Source organism: Chiroxiphia lanceolata, chromosome 18 (assembly GCF_009829145.1).
Source record: "Chiroxiphia lanceolata isolate bChiLan1 chromosome 18, bChiLan1.pri, whole genome shotgun sequence".
NCBI classification, from domain to species: domain Eukaryota; kingdom Metazoa; phylum Chordata; class Aves; order Passeriformes; family Pipridae; genus Chiroxiphia; species Chiroxiphia lanceolata.
The window spans coordinates 1,312,956-1,327,357 of record NC_045654.1 but is presented as its reverse complement, the minus strand read 5'-3'; the positions used below and the strand labels follow the sequence as shown (position 1 = coordinate 1,327,357).

At 59.1% G+C, this 14,402-nt stretch overlaps 2 protein-coding genes across 4 annotated transcripts in view; both read left to right on the top strand.

Moving 5' to 3' along the window:
• OSBP2 (oxysterol binding protein 2) overlaps nucleotides 1–3,477 on the top strand; it is a 105,400-nt gene extending 101,923 nt beyond the window's left edge. For all 3 annotated transcript variants that reach the window (XM_032705975.1, XM_032705973.1, XM_032705976.1), the window contains 2 exons: nucleotides 126–346; nucleotides 496–3,477. In XM_032705975.1, coding sequence (XP_032561866.1) covers nucleotides 126–346; nucleotides 496–638 — 364 coding nt within the window. In that variant the 3' untranslated portion in view covers nucleotides 639–3,477. The remainder of the gene's footprint in view (nucleotides 1–125; nucleotides 347–495) is intronic.
• A 1,825-nt stretch (nucleotides 3,478–5,302) lies between these two features.
• LOC116795967 lies at nucleotides 5,303–10,329 on the top strand. Its single transcript, XM_032706129.1, has 9 exons — nucleotides 5,303–5,360; nucleotides 6,419–7,183; nucleotides 7,364–7,506; nucleotides 7,762–7,859; nucleotides 8,029–8,098; nucleotides 8,265–8,366; nucleotides 8,909–9,040; nucleotides 9,536–9,711; nucleotides 9,849–10,329. Exons 1-9 carry the CDS (start codon nucleotides 5,354–5,356, stop codon nucleotides 10,327–10,329), a joined length of 1,974 nt encoding a protein of 657 aa, XP_032562020.1. The 5' UTR covers nucleotides 5,303–5,353.
• Nucleotides 10,330–14,402: the final 4,073 nt, after the last annotated feature.

The following is a 14,402-nucleotide window of genomic DNA, read 5'->3' as shown; positions in this document are numbered from 1 at the left end:
TCTGGTTTGGCACAGCAGGAGCGGGTCAGCGAGGCTGGGGTGGGACAGAGGGCCATGAGGGGCTGGGGGGCCCTGCCTGAGGTGGCCCCCACCCCGCCATCCTGACCAGGGCTCTCCGGCCGCAGGGAGAACGCAGAGAACATGTACTTCTTCTCGGAGCTGGCGCTGACGCTGAACGAGCCCGAGGAGCGCGTGGCTCCCACGGACAGTCGGCTGCGCCCCGACCAGCGGCTCATGGAGAGCGGCCGCTGGGACGAGGCCAACGTGGAGAAGCAGCGGCTGGAGGAGAAGCAGCGGGCCGTGCGCCGCAGGAGGGAGGCCGAGGCTGTGGAGGCCCTGGAGGAAGGTGAGGTGATCCGGGATGTCCATGGGCGGGGACAGCATGGGACAGGGAAGGGGTGGATGGATCCCACAGCTCTCTGTGGCCGTGGGAGGTGTGGGACTCGCCGAATTTCAGGCGGAAAAGCATCGCTGACCGTGTTCCTCCCGGGACAGGGAAGGACTACGAGGGGTACATCCCACTGTGGTTCGAGCGCAAGGTGGACGCCGTGACCGGGGAGCTCATCTGCGTCTACAAGGGCGGCTACTGGGAGGCCAAGGAAAAGCAGGACTGGAGCGTGTGCCCCGACATCTTCTGAGCCCCTGCCCACGCTGGGGCCACCCCGCAGGACACCGGGACAGCCTGGGCACAGCCCAGGGACAGCCCAGGGACAGCCCGGACACGCTGGCACTGCCCCGCCGGCACCTCCCAGGGCAACCCCCGAGCCAACACATGCAGAGGTCGAAACAGGGATTCCAAACCTATTTTTTTATGCACTAATAAATAGCATCCTTTTTTTTTTTTTTTAAATGATGGCTTTTTCAGCAACTAATTGGGAATGAAGGACACATGGAGCCAGGTTGGGTTGGGATATTCATTGCCCGTATCCCTCAGTGCCTCGGCTCCATCGGCCGAGACGTCGACTTCCAAAGATGCCCGGGGTGTGGGAATGCCGTGCGCTTGTGTGAGCTCTTCTCTTTGCCATGTTTTTTTTCCCCTTCCATTATTTCTGTGTGGACTTGATGGAATTATTTTTTTAAAAAAAAGAATCTGCTCCTGGTTCAGGTTCCTTCAAAGACGGACACGAACAACCCTGAATCCTGCTCGGAAAACTGTCCCCAGGGGCCCTGGCGCTTGATCCCGGAGGCTCTTGGTGGTTCCTGCAGTGCCCAGTCATCCCAGTAACACCAATTAGGATATTTCAGCTGGTGACTTTGGTTTTTTGACCTGTTTTTTTGGTTTTTTTCAAGAGCCTTTGAGCCGCTTCCCCACTGTCTGATGTGTTCAGTCAAGGCTTGGGACTGTCTTTGACGTGATGCTCTGTGGGAGTGGTTTGAGTGAGGTTTGGTTTGGTTTTCCTGCAGCCACATCGGAGGGGGAATGGCCTTGCTGAGGTCTGGAACACCAGGCAGACCCAGTGCAGAGGTTTGTAAACCAGTGATTCTCCAGGCTCCGTGTCCCTGCCCCGTATCCTGGCATCCGGGGCCTGGCAGGAGCCTGGACTTCGGTGCCAGGTTTTCCAGCTGCATCTCCCTGTTGAGCTGGGTGGGAGAGGAGGAAAGAGATGCTGTGGTGCCGCTGGGATGGAGCCTTGGGCCTGGATCTCCTACCCCTGTGTCTTCCCCATCCAGCCAGACAGGTCTGGCCACAGTCCCCTGGCGTGGGATGAATCCAGAGGGTCCCAGCGCCCGGCTCCTGGATCCCTTCCCTCTGCTCCCTCATGGCTGGGCTTTCCTTGGAGCAGCTTCAGGTCACTGGGGCTGAGGGAACCCCTCGTCCCCCCTCACCCTTCCTGTGTGCCACGGCCTTCCCGTGGCCCTGGACCCGCCGGGAGAAGCGGAGTGAGCGCTGCCGGTGATCGGCCCCGGAGCACAAAGGGGAGTAGGGCTGTCAGCCCTAAAAGGTGGGATCCCCTGGGCCAGAGAATATCAGGGAGAGCTGGACACCTGCACTTGCCCCGTTGGATGTCATCTTTGGTGTCCTCTTCTTCAGCTCCTCACCATATCACACCGGCGCTGCCTCCCGGCACATCCCCATCAGAGGATAATTAGCAATAACGAACTTCGAGGCAACGGTAACTGGAATATCCAGGCTGCACATGGGACACTTATGCAATCAGGTTCCTCATCCATCAGTCTCCTGGTCAGCTTCCAGCACCTCCATCCCTGTTCTCCCCCACAGCCCCCACATGTACAGTCCCTCCAGCCCCTGTACAGCGTCACCGTGGGGAGGAACAGCCCCCACTGCTCTCAAGGGACCCTTTCATCTTATTTATTTGCTTCTAATTTATACATATATATAAATATATATAAAATTATTTTGCTTAAATTTCTATGGTACACAATAGATGAAAAATGATGAAGACAGAAGTGTCTGTCTGAGTTTTTGCAGCACGAGTACGATCCCCCTCGGCTCATCCCCGAGGTCGGGGGATGGTGATGGAGTGATTCCCAAAGCAGGGAAGTTGTGCTTTGCTCCAAAGCTGGATGCAGTACCGCTGAAAAGGTTTTCCAGAGACATTCCCCTCTGGAAACTATGTATTTGGGGTTTGAGGGGTGGCACTCGGGATCCCTGGAAGTGGGATGCTCCAAACTGCTTCCAGGTCCTGGGTGTCACAGCAGCTGCTCCGGCGTGTTCACTCCTTCCAGACCCTTCCTGGAGCTTTGCCCTGGCTCGGGAAACCCGATGCAGGTCTTAAATGATCCAGACTTCATTAGATGTGGGATTCAGCCCGTGGAGAGCTGCCGGTGTCCCGGCCCCAGGTGTCCTTCCTGGGAGAGCAGAGGATGCTCCACACTGATCCTGATGCCGCTGGGTTGGTTTGTGGCAGCACCAGAGTGTCCCGGGGGATTTATCCCACTCGAGGCCTGAATTGAGTTTGTAAAATGGACTAAAAGTTGAGCTTTTCAGAATGCCTTACTTTCCTTTTTGCTGTGTCAATGCAAGTGTCACCTGGGAGCTTGGAGAGGGGAGAAACTCCAGCACAGGCTGTTCCCAAAGCTGGATCTGGGTGTTCCCGCAGCAGAGGAGGGCGGGCAGCAGGATGTTGCCCTGTAAGTGCTGGCTCCGAGGGTCCTGCTGGGCTCTGGGACCCTGAGAGGCCCTCTCTGATGTGCCCCCATGGCCACATCCATCTGGGAATCCCCATCACAACCCTGCGCAGCTCCATGGAGCACAGGGGAGCACGAGGAGCACCCCAACCCAGGAATCCCCTGGATTTTAGGCTAATTGAAAAAATTGCTTCATCTTCCAGAGTTCATCTGTCAGCAGCACTTAACCAGAGCACCATCTCCTGGTCCTTCTGTTCCTCCTGGAGGATTTTAATGTCATTCCACTGTAAATGCTGTTGAATGTATTTTCTTTTTGAACAATAATATATTGTGAGTGATCCCTCTTCTCCTTCACGGAAATAAAACTTGGATTCGGGAGTTTTAAAAGCCGCGGTGCTGAGATGGTCTCTGGCTCCCCAGGGCTGCAGGTGGGGGGTCCTGGAGGAGCCCTGAGGTGGGTGAGCTCTGGGGGGGTGTGGGGGGCAGAGGAGGGACCGTGGGAGGTGACCAGGGGAGGAGGAGATCCAGGGAGTGTTGTTCAAAGGAGAAAGTTGCCCAGAGGATAAGGGAATCCAGGGAAGTGGTTGTTCAGGGAGGGAGGAGGATCTGGGGAGGAGATGTCCAGGGAAGGTGGTTTGGGGGGCAGGAGGTGGCCCAGGGGAGGACATGGCCCAGGGAAGGTTGTTCAGAGGAGGAGGTTGCCCAGAGGATGAGGAAGTCCAGGGACGTGGTTGTTCAGAAAAGGAGAAGAATCCAGAGGGAAGTTGCCCAGGGGAAGAGATGGTCCAAGGAAGGTGGTTTGGAGGGGAGGAGATGGTCCTTGGATGGTCCAGGGAAGGTGGTTTGTGGGGCAGGAGACCAGGAGAGGAGTTCATACAGGGGAGGATTTTCAAGGCAGGAGGCCTCCAAGGGGAAGAGGTCCAGGGAAGCAGGAACATGAGAGGTGGCCCAGGTGTAGGTGCCCATGGAAGGAGGTTCTCTGGGTGCAACAGCTTAGAGGAGAACCAGGGAAGGGGTTGCCCAGGGACGAAGGAAGCCGGGGAAGGAGATCATCTGGGGACAGGGATGTCCCAGGGGAGTTTGTCCAAGGGAGAAGATGGTGGCCCAGGGGAGAAGGAACAGGGAAGGAGGAGCAGGAGAGGTGGCTCAGGGGAAGGTGCCCGGATACGGAGATTCCCTGGGGATGGTGGGAAGGAGCTGTCCCAGGGGACTGTGTGTGGGGCAGGAGGAGGCCCAGGGGAGCTGGGGGAGGGTCTGAGGAGGGGTTGGGGCGGGGGACGGGAATCCCAGGCAGGCTGAGACTGGTCCCTGCGGTCGTTGCCAGGAGACAGAGACACACAGCGCTGCCCGTCCTGGTCCTGCCTCTGCTGCTGCTGCCCTGCCTGCCCCAGGTGAGCACGAAGCGGGGCTGGGCTGGGGGACCCCGGCCCTGGGACCCCCTTGAGCCCCGCTGAGCCCGGGAGGGTCCCCGCCTGCTCCGGGTGCGGGCAGCGGGAGTGAGGACCCGGCAGCGCCCGGGGGCAGCTCCCGTGCTGGAATCTTGGCTTTAAGGAAAAGCAAAGCTCTGTCCCCCATCACCCTGCGGCGGGGCCTCGGCCCGGGACGGGGGTGGGCCGGGCTGTGTCGGGCTCGGTGTGTTCGCTCTGGAGCCCGAGGAGTCCATGGAGCTCTCTGGAGTGGATTCCCCTCCCCGTGCCCTGTGCTGCAGGCTGGGGGCAGCCACGGAGCTGCAGGATGGTGTTTTCCAAGGCCAGAAGTGTAGTCAGGGTCACACAGGTGCCCAGCTCTCCCCCAGCCCCGGGCCAGCACACCTTTGCTCCTGGCACGCTTGTCCTGCTCCTCAGGGGAGCTGTTTGCCAGCCCGGGTGCTGCCCGTCCTGCCTGGGCACCCGCCCCCCCGGGGGTTTTTGGCCAACCCCCAGGGCTTTGAGACTCTCGGCAACTCTTTCCTGTTGCAGCCCTGGACCCAGGGAAGCAGCTGGAGTTTGCAGGATCCTGGGCAAGGAAACGCCAGGACTGTGGGCTGGAATCCGCTGATGCCCCGCTCAGCAGGGGAGGGGGTGGGAAGGGTTGTGGGGCTGAGATGTGGGGCTGCAGCGGGACCACCCGGGGCTGATGCAGCAGCAGCTCTGGGGCGCTCCTGCCTTGTCCCCCCGTGAACTCCCCGTTCCCTTTCCCCCCTGCAGCCTCCAGGTGTGGTTGTGCTGGGCACCAGCAGCAGCACAGAGACACCCTTCCCAACACTGTCCTCGCTGGCTCCGGGATGGCTGGTGAGAGGCAATGGGGCACTTTGGGGCTTCCTCAGCTCCGCTTTGCCCCCCAACCCCCTCTGCCCACCCGCTCTCCAGCTCTCCTGCAGAGCAATGCCTGGCTGGGAATGATGCTGGGACAGAGGGACATGGAGCTGGGAAGGGGCTGGAGCAGCAGGAGGGGCTGAGGGAGCTGGGGGGGCTCAGCCTGGAGCAAAGGAGGCTCAGGGGGGACCTTCTGGCTCTGCAACCCCCTGACAGGAGGGGGTAGCTGGGGGGGTCGGGCTCTGCTCCCAGGGAACAAGGGACAGGATGAGAAGGGAATGACCTCAAGCTGTGCCAAGGGAGGGTCAGGTTGGACATTGGGAAAAATTTCTTTCCCAAAAGGGCTGTCCAGCCCTGGCACAGCTGCCCAGGGTAGGGGTGGAGTTCCCATCCCTGGAGGGATTTAAAAGCCGTGTGGATGTGACACCTGGGGACATGGGTCAGTGGTGGCCTTGGCAGTGCTGGGGGATGGTTGGATCCAGTGATCTCAGAGGGCTTTTCCAACCTTGCCAATTCTGTGGTTCCATGATTCCGCAGCCAGTGCTGTTGATTACAAACACACACCACAGGGACCAAAACAGCGAGTGCTTGGAGAGCAAACTGTGCCCTGGGGAACATGCAAGGGTCAGTTTGGGCCCAGGTCCCCCTGGTTTGGGATCAGGACTGTCCTGTCAGGCAGTGGCTTCCCATTTTTTGTGATAGAAGATGGGGACAGTATCCCCATCCCATGTCCTGCTGTCCCAGCACTGCCCCCCCCCCCCCCATTGAGCTGTACCAACCCTGAGAGCATCATCAGGGTCAAATAGATCCTGGTTTAAAAAGAAAATAAGAAGGATATTGTGGCTTTTTCTTCTGGAAGCAGTGGAGGATTTTGCTGGAGAGGGTGGGATGTCTTCAATGTCTGTGGTTTGGTGCCCACCAAATGCTCCTTGATGAGAACAGGAATTTCCAGTCCCTCCAAGGTGTTTCAGATCCAGGTCCTTCCCACCCCTGCCCACGCACAGGGTGGGCTCATGGTCTGCTCTCCCACACAGAGCTGGAAGGACACAGTGCTGGGTGTCCCCGGGGTGACAGCAGCCCTGTCCCATGGGAGCAGGAGCAGAGCTGGGCTCCTCTCCTGGGCTCCAGCCCAGGGGACCGGAGCAGCTCCAGCTCCATCTGCACTGAGGACTTCGCTGCCAGGTTCCAGGAGGGAATGGTGCTGCCTGAGGAGGAGGAAGATGAGCTCACTGGGATTGTCCCCACTGAGGGAACTGACCCTGGGCAGGATGAGTCCTTGTTCCCCACAGGGAAAAGTCTGGATGTCTGGAGACAGCTGGTGATGGATCCAGGCAGAAAACTCCAGGGGGACAGGTCTCCGTCCCTGATGAGGAGGGGGAGCCTGGAGTCCCTGGGAGCCAGGATATCCCAGTTGAGCCAGAGCCCTGTGCTGGGGGGGGGCTGGGGGGAGCCCTGCCCAGCCCCCTCTGCCCAGCCAGCCCTGGGCCAGGGGGATCCTCCCCAGGGGGGTCCAGGCTCCAAGAAAGACCTGTTGGCCTTTGCCCTGCCTGGGCATCCCCTGAGGACTCCAGGGATCTCTACTGGCAGGAGCAGGGCTGGGGCAAGGACAGGCTCTGCCAGTTTGCCCGGGGCCAGCAGTGCCAGGACCAGGGGACATCCCTCCAGCAAGGCCCTGGGCCAGAGGCTGCAGGAGCCACCAGCTCTCCGGGGACAGAGCAGAGGGAGTGTCACCCTGGCTGTGGATGACACGGAGAGGGAAGGAGCAGGCAGCAGGAACAGAGCTCCCTGCTTGGATCACCGTGAGTCGGGGCTGGCCGGGGGTGCTGGAGGAGGAGGGAGGGTGGGACAAGAGGGGGAAGGGGCACGACCGGGCCAGGGGCCCTCTCTGGGCAGGGCACGGCATCAGGACCAGCCCCAGCTGCTCGTGAGGTTTGTCTGGGTTTGGGCTCCCCCTCCTCAAAACACCCCTTTCCCCGCAGGTGCTGAGGCAGCACTGGGAGCATCGGGAGCATCGGGAGCACCGAGAGCACTGGGAGCCCCCGGGCGATGTGGGGCCGGGACAGGGGTGTCACCTGTGTCCTGGTGGCAGCGTGGGAAGCACAAAGTGGGGCTGTCCTGCCAGGTACAGCCCTGGGCTGGCTGGGGTTTGGTGGTGCCCAGGGAGACAGCCCTGGCCATGGCACCGGGGCGGGGGGCAGGGGGAGGGGGGATGTTCCCGGCTCTGACTTCTGCCGGGACGTGGAGACCAGTGGGGATGGGGACAAGAGACCGAGCTCGGCCCCGGGTCTTGTGTCCCACGTGGTGGCCATGGAAATGCACATGGAAATGCCCGTGGAAAAGGAGCAAATGGGTTTGTAACCCCACTCTTGGATGCCAGCGTGCAGTGGCGCAGCCGGTGTCACTGCAGAGGAGATGGGAGGGGACACGAGAGCCGGGATCTGGTGCCAAGACTCGGAGCGGAGGGGACAGAGCCAGGTGTGCCGGGGGCTCCAGGGGTGGGTCCTGCACTGAGGCTGGAGAAGAGGATGATACTAGAAGCTAAAGAGGGTTCTGGACCCCCAGAGGGGGTGGACACCCTCCTGGGAATGTCCAGAGCCGGGGAATGGTGACACTAGGGATGTGGGTGACGGTGTTCCCACTACAGGGCTGGCCTGGCACTGCTGCCACACACCTGGGACAGCTGGCACAGGCACCCCACGGACCGGGAGAGGATGGTGAGGTGACCTCGAGATGGCCCAAGCAGGGGCAGGGACAGGCTGGGGGTGCCCTTGGGTGGGGGGCAGAGGGAGGAGCGGCTGCTCCTGCCGCTGATGGGAGGGGTGGAGCTGTCCCCTGGAACAGGCAAAGACGTGGGAATGGGAAAAGAGCAGGATTTTCCAGTCTCGACAGGGGCAGGGAGCCTGTGCCGGCTGCTGGGAGCGGCTGGGGAAGGAGGGAAGGAAAATGTTGGCTTTGCAAGAAGAGAAACTGGAGCTACTGAAGGTCAGTGAACTCCCAGCTTTCCAGTGGGGCCGAGATCACACCAGAGGGGCCGTGGGAAGGAGCACACACATCACACCCCTGTCAGGGCCCCTTTCCAGGCATGCACATGGCCCATGGGAAGAGTTCTGGGCTGCCCAAATTCCTAAAGAGCCAAACTAGATCTGTCCCCAGGAAGGTTTTATTGAGGGGCTGGAGCTTTTAAGAGAAGAGTTTGTTGGGTAAACCACCCTTGTGGCTGTAGGCAGATGAGGTGGCTGGTCTGCAGGTCAGAAGGTCCCTGGAGACCCCCAGCAGAGGCAGGGAGAGCTGGAATGTTGGGGTGGGCAGGGCTTGATGCCAGGGTGAGGATACCCAGGCGGACAGCACTGACTCACCAAACCTCAGCTCTTTCCTGGGGAACATCAAGGCTGAGGTGGTGTCACTCTGGCCAGGAGGGACTCAGGCATCCTGCCTGGAAACTGCCCCTGGGAAGAGCCTTCCTGGCCCTGGAGGGTGGCCACAGGCAGCCAGAAGGGGTGATGTGACTCCAGTCTCTCTTGCAGAGGCTCCGGGAGCTGGAGCAAAGCAGCCGCTCCCTCCTGCAGCAGAGGCTGGAAACGCTGCACCAGCTCCACGGGCTGCTCCTGAGGGAGAAGGTGGACACCCTTCGGCAGCTCCAGAGGACCCTGGAGCAGGTCAGGAAGGGAGAAGGGAATGACAGGGATATGAGGCAGTGCCAGGGCACCCCATGGTGGGGCACATCCAACCACAGCTGAACTGCAGAACCAGGGGCTGTGGCCCACCCTGAGGGGGATCAGCCTGGGGAGTGCAGCAGCCCAGATGTGCTGCTCCCTCGAGGTCATCCAGATGTTTTTCCCTCCCCACGAGAAGGGCTGGTGGGGATAGAGAACTCTCCTGGGTGCATTGGGCAGCAGGCTCAGCATCTTGCCTCTCGGGGCATGGTCTGTGCTGGGGATGGCTCGGGGGGGAGATGCCCCCCGGGTGCCTCCAGGCTTGTCCTGCTCGTGCCAAACCCCTGCCCAGCCCTGGGTGGCTCCAGGTTTTCCCTGGAAGCTCTGACATGGCTGCAAGGCCAACAGCTTTCACAGGAGAGGCTGAGCGGGCTCGGGGGGCAGAGCTGGTGGTGCAGGTGCCGCTCTGATCCCTCTCTCCCGACGCTGCTCCCCAAGGAAAGGGCTGGCAGGAGTGCCCGGCTGGAGCATCTCCCGGGACACCCACGGGAGCCGGCGGTGCAGGGGCGGGCCGGGCACCCCCCGGCCATGGAGACCCTCTCTCTGTGCCCGTGCCAACACCAACCCCTCCCCAGCAGTGCCCTGGGACGGGGCCCCTCCCCGGCGGCGGGCGGGTGAGTCCCAGAGCCGCAGGTTCGGCAGGAGGGAGTTCGGGTGGGTGATGGGGGTTCCTGCGCCCCCGGCCCCTCTGCGAGGAGCCGCTCGGTGCCCTCGGACACTCCGGCCCCTCGTCCCTCCCTGTCCCCTCCAGCTCGTCCCCCCCGTCCCACAGCCACGCGCTCCACATCCTGCGGGGGCTCCGGGAGCACATCCAGCGGCGCCTCCGGGAGTGGCAGAGGGTGGAGGGAGCCCTGGGACCTGCTGGACAGAGGAAGAAGGTGATTTGGGGGTGGGGAGGAGGGTCTGAGAGGTGGATGGAATCCATCAGCCTTTGGAGGAATCCACATTCTCGGTTCCTGGAGCCCACCCCTTGGAGCGCAGGGCGGTGGGATGTCCCCACAGACCCCGTGTGTGACGGGAGCGGGGCCACCCGTGTGTCTGTCCCCGTGCAGGAGTTGGGGCAGAGGCAGCAGCCGCAGCAGCCCCGCACGGACGAGACAGCAGCTCCAGGAGCCCGGAGGGAGCAGCTGCTCCAGGGAAAGGCTTCAGGTCCTGCTCCAGAGCTCCCCCCTGGCAAGGCCGGGGTGGGGGCTCAGGTAGCTGTGTCTCGGGGGGGGTTGGGGTCTCAGTGACCTGCAGGGACCCCCAGCTCACCCCAGAGGCTGCGTGTCCAGCACTGTGGGTGATGTCTCGGGTGATGGAGGAATCAGACGTGTGATGGCCCCGTGTGCCCACGGCTGGGCTCCAACCCCAGCCCAGGGAGGAGGGAGCTGTGTGAGGGACCCTCCCGGCCCTTCCAAACCCGGGCTGACCGTTCCCTCTCTCACACAGAGTGAACATCTGCACCCCACTCCCACCTTGTCCCTGTCCCCAAGCACTGCCCCCTTGGCACAGCCCTGGGTCCCCAGGGCTCCTGCACCATCTCCAGAACAATTTGCAGGAGCTGCAGCTGGAGAAGACACAGCACGTGGGGAACCTGAGTGTCCTGGGGGGAGAGTTGGGAAGCACAGCAAAAGAGGAGGTGCAGAGACAGCCAGGGGACTCACCCTGTGCCACAACCTCAGCCCAGGGATGGATCCAAACAAGGAGGAGCTGCAGAGCTCCACTGAGGATCATGCCAAGGGCAGACCTGCCTGGTGGGAACAGTCCTGCAGCAGGGCTGGGACACCAGAGCTTGTGTCTGACCTGGAGACCTCAGGCAGGTCCCACCACCACCAGCAATCTGTGCCATGGAATCAGTGATACCAGGGTTGTTCGTTGATCCTGAGAGACCTGCTGGTGGGATGGCCATGGAGGTCCCAGGGAACCTTCTCCTGAGCTTGCCTGGATGAAGCACAGGGTCCTTACACTCCCCTTCGCACTCTACAGCTTCTCCTCTCCTCAGTCTCCCCTCCCTGGGACACAGCCCTGGGGTCCCTCTCACAGCAGATGGAGGTGACATTTCCTTTGCTGTCCCACCACGAGGACACACATTAGGTTGGATATTGGGAAAATTTCTTCTCTGAAAGGGTTGTTCAGCCCTGGCACAGCTGCCCAGGGCAGTGGTGGAATCACCATCCCTGGGAGTGTTCAAAAATGAGCAGATGTTGAAACCAAGCAAGGGCTCTGAGATGCTGGAATTCTGTTCTGGGGAGATGTTACACCCCTCGCTCTGAGGAATAAAACATCAATGTTAAGGGACAAGTGGTGCCCTGTTCCAGAACTCTGCCTACGTATGTTCTGTACTAATGAAAAGAGAACAGAAAGGTCAACTTAGTAGTCATGAATTAGATAGAATGGACATCCAGGGAGATAAACGAGCTGCATCAGGGGGATTTTCCCAAGCTCCCAGCTCGTAGTCAGGAAAAGTTGAAAAGTTCGTGACGAAGAAGAGTAGAAGAGACACCCTCCTGAGGCCAAAGAGCAGGAACGACCCCCAGAAAACTCCCCAAAAAGAATGACTCCACCTCAAGCTCTGCCTAAACTCTGCCTATTATGAATATGATAAGTAGATTTTGAAATTAGATGAACATGCAAAGATGTTGTAATCACTCATGAAAACTGTATAAATTACTTGACTTTTCACTGAGAACTTTGGAGCTAGTTTGTGCAGCAAGAGCTGCCCAGCACCCCAGTGTTGCTCAAAACAAACACCTTTGCTGCTTAAAGACCCAAAACAGTCTCTGAGCAGTCGTATTTCTGCCTTTTTGGCATCAATGTGGCACCTGGGCACATGGTTTAGTGGGCAGTGGGGGTTTTGGTCAAAGGTTGGACTTGATGACCTTGGAGGCCTTTTCCAACCTTTATGATTCCATGATTCTGTGTTTTCTCCCAGGACACCGAGGCCCCAGCAGGGGCTGCCATGAAGATGAGGTGTCACAGCCATGGAGTTCCAAGAACCTGCAATGAACAGCACAGCAAAGCTCCTGAAAATTCCTCATTATGAGCTTGTGGTGGCTCTTGGAGCTGCCAAGGGCCCTTGGGAAGGGGGATCTGCCCACGCAGTGCTGGGAGCACTGACCCTGGGACAGCTGTGGGCAGAAAGGTTTGATGGAAAAACAACGGGGAAATGTTCTGTTCAGATGCTCTAGTTTAATTTTGAAAAGGAGAAACCTCTTCCTCAGGCTCTACACAGCTCTCTGGGGCAAGGCTGGTTTTAATTCCAGGAGAACATCCAAGGGGACTTTCTCCACGTGCAAGGGGGGAGATGAGAATTTCTGGTGGTATTTTATTACTACATTTTGTTCTGTGGGAAGGGATGAGAATTGGAATATCTGTGTGCTTTCCTTCCAGTGAAAAGAAAAGTGTTTTTCATTTTGTTTCTCTGCAATGTGGGCTCGGGGAGGTTCCTGAAATCCCTTGCTGAAGTTCCTCTGTTATGATTTTCCTTCTAAGTTTCACCAGCAGAATGTGGCACAAGCTGCATCTTTTCTGCAGAGCTTTTAATTAAAACCCAAATACTTGCAAGGCTCCATGAACGTTTTTGCCAACATCAGGCTGAGGTTCCTGGTCGTGTGAATGAAACCAGGAGAGGGAAAACTGATCCATCAGCAGAGGATTGATGGACAAATGGCTCCCAAATCTCTGAATGACCACAGCAAGGTCTTTGTTATTGTAGACTCACAGGATGGTTTGGGTTGGAAGGGACCTTAAAGTTCATCCTGTTCCACCCCCTGCCATGGGCAGGGACACCTCCCACCAGCCCAGGTTGCTCCAAGCCCCGTCCAACCTGGCCTTGGACACTTGCAGGGATCCAGGGGCAGCCACAGCTTCTCTGGGCAACCTGTGCCAGGGCCTCACCACCCACGCAGGGAACAATTCCTTCCCAATATCCCATCTAACCCTGCCCTCTGGCAGCTCCAAGTCATGGGCATGAAGGTTTTGATCCTGGAAGAGGCTGAAGACATAAAGTGGAAGATCCCTCGTGGTGAACTTTGCTGGACTTTCAAGACGAAACTTTTTGGTTCTTCAGCAATTCCTGGACACGTTGGGGTTTTCAACACTGGCCTGGGAGAAACCTTTCCAGAAGGTGTGAGGCAGTGGATGGAGTTAGACTGTAGCACTTTTGCTCTTTAAAATATCCAGGAATTCACTTTTCTTTTCCCATCTTTGACCTTTTTTCCGTGGGATGCAGTTGGGAACCTGCTCAGCACAGACACTGCAGCTCCTGCTCTGGCTGATGCTGCTGGTGCTGCGAGTGTGAAGGAGTTGGGATTGCTTTGCTCTGGGGCCATCCAGAGGATTTTGGGATTGCTTTGCTCTGGGGCCATCCAGGGGGTTGGGATTGCTTTGCTCTGGGGTCATCCAGAGGGTTGGGGTTGCTTTGCTCTGGAGGCATCCAAAGGACTGCAGGGAGAAGATGCTTCACTGCCACAGGAGAAAAGAGAGCTGAGGATGGATCTGAGGTGTCACCACACACTCTCCAGGCAGTCCAGGGTTTGTTCCTCCCCTGCTATGTAGGAAAAGTGTTTGCTCTGGGAATCCAGTGGGAAAGGTGCAGGTCACTTGGACAGGTGCTGTTTGGTGCTGCTGGAGCCGGATGCAAACACAGCCCTTCTGGTCTGTCCATGCTCCCATTTCTCCACTTTCTGGGATCTCACACAAACCCTTCCCTTCTCCTCCTTTTTCCTGTGCCACCTTTATCCTTTCTGCTCTGCAGAAGATTTTGTTTTCCCCTCAAAACACCCCCATGTCTTGAAAGTCACCTGTGGCTGTGCCCAAGTGGCCCCTGGGGAGCCCCCTCAGCCACCTCCACTGGTGGGAACAAGTGTGGGACTTGCAGAGACAACGCTTCAGGGGAGCCCTGAGGGCACAGGGAGCAGTTCACTGGGTTTGGAAGTTCAGCTGCAGGAGGAGATGGGCTCACAGAGCCTTTCTGGACTTGGCATTGGTGGTTTCATGACCCCAGCAGCTCCCTGTCCAAGGGGAGCAGGAAGGTGTTACTGCTGCCTTCAAAGGGCCTAAAGTACAGCACCTCTGTCCTCCAAGCAGCTGGGAATTCCATCTGGGAATTCCTCATCCTCTGCCTCTGCTCCGGAGACAGGCTGGGAGAGCTGGGGGTGAGGAGAAGGCTCTGGGGAGACCTGAGAGCCCCTGGTCAGTGCCCAACCACCCTCTGGGGGAAGAACCTTTCCCTGATACCCAACCCAGCCCTCCCCTGGCACAGCTCCAGCCGTTCCCTGGGTCCTGTCCCTGCTCACAGGGAGCAGAGGTCAGAGCCGCAGCC

Coding starts and splice junctions, on each gene's coding strand:
- LOC116795967 (XM_032706129.1), top strand. Junction 8,367..8,908: donor AGAAACTGGAGCTACTGAAG/GTCAGTGAACTC, acceptor TCTCTCTTGCAG/AGGCTCCGGGAGCTGGAGCA. Junction 9,712..9,848: donor CCCTCCCCGGCGGCGGGCGG/GTGAGTCCCAGA, acceptor TGTCCCCTCCAG/CTCGTCCCCCCCGTCCCACA.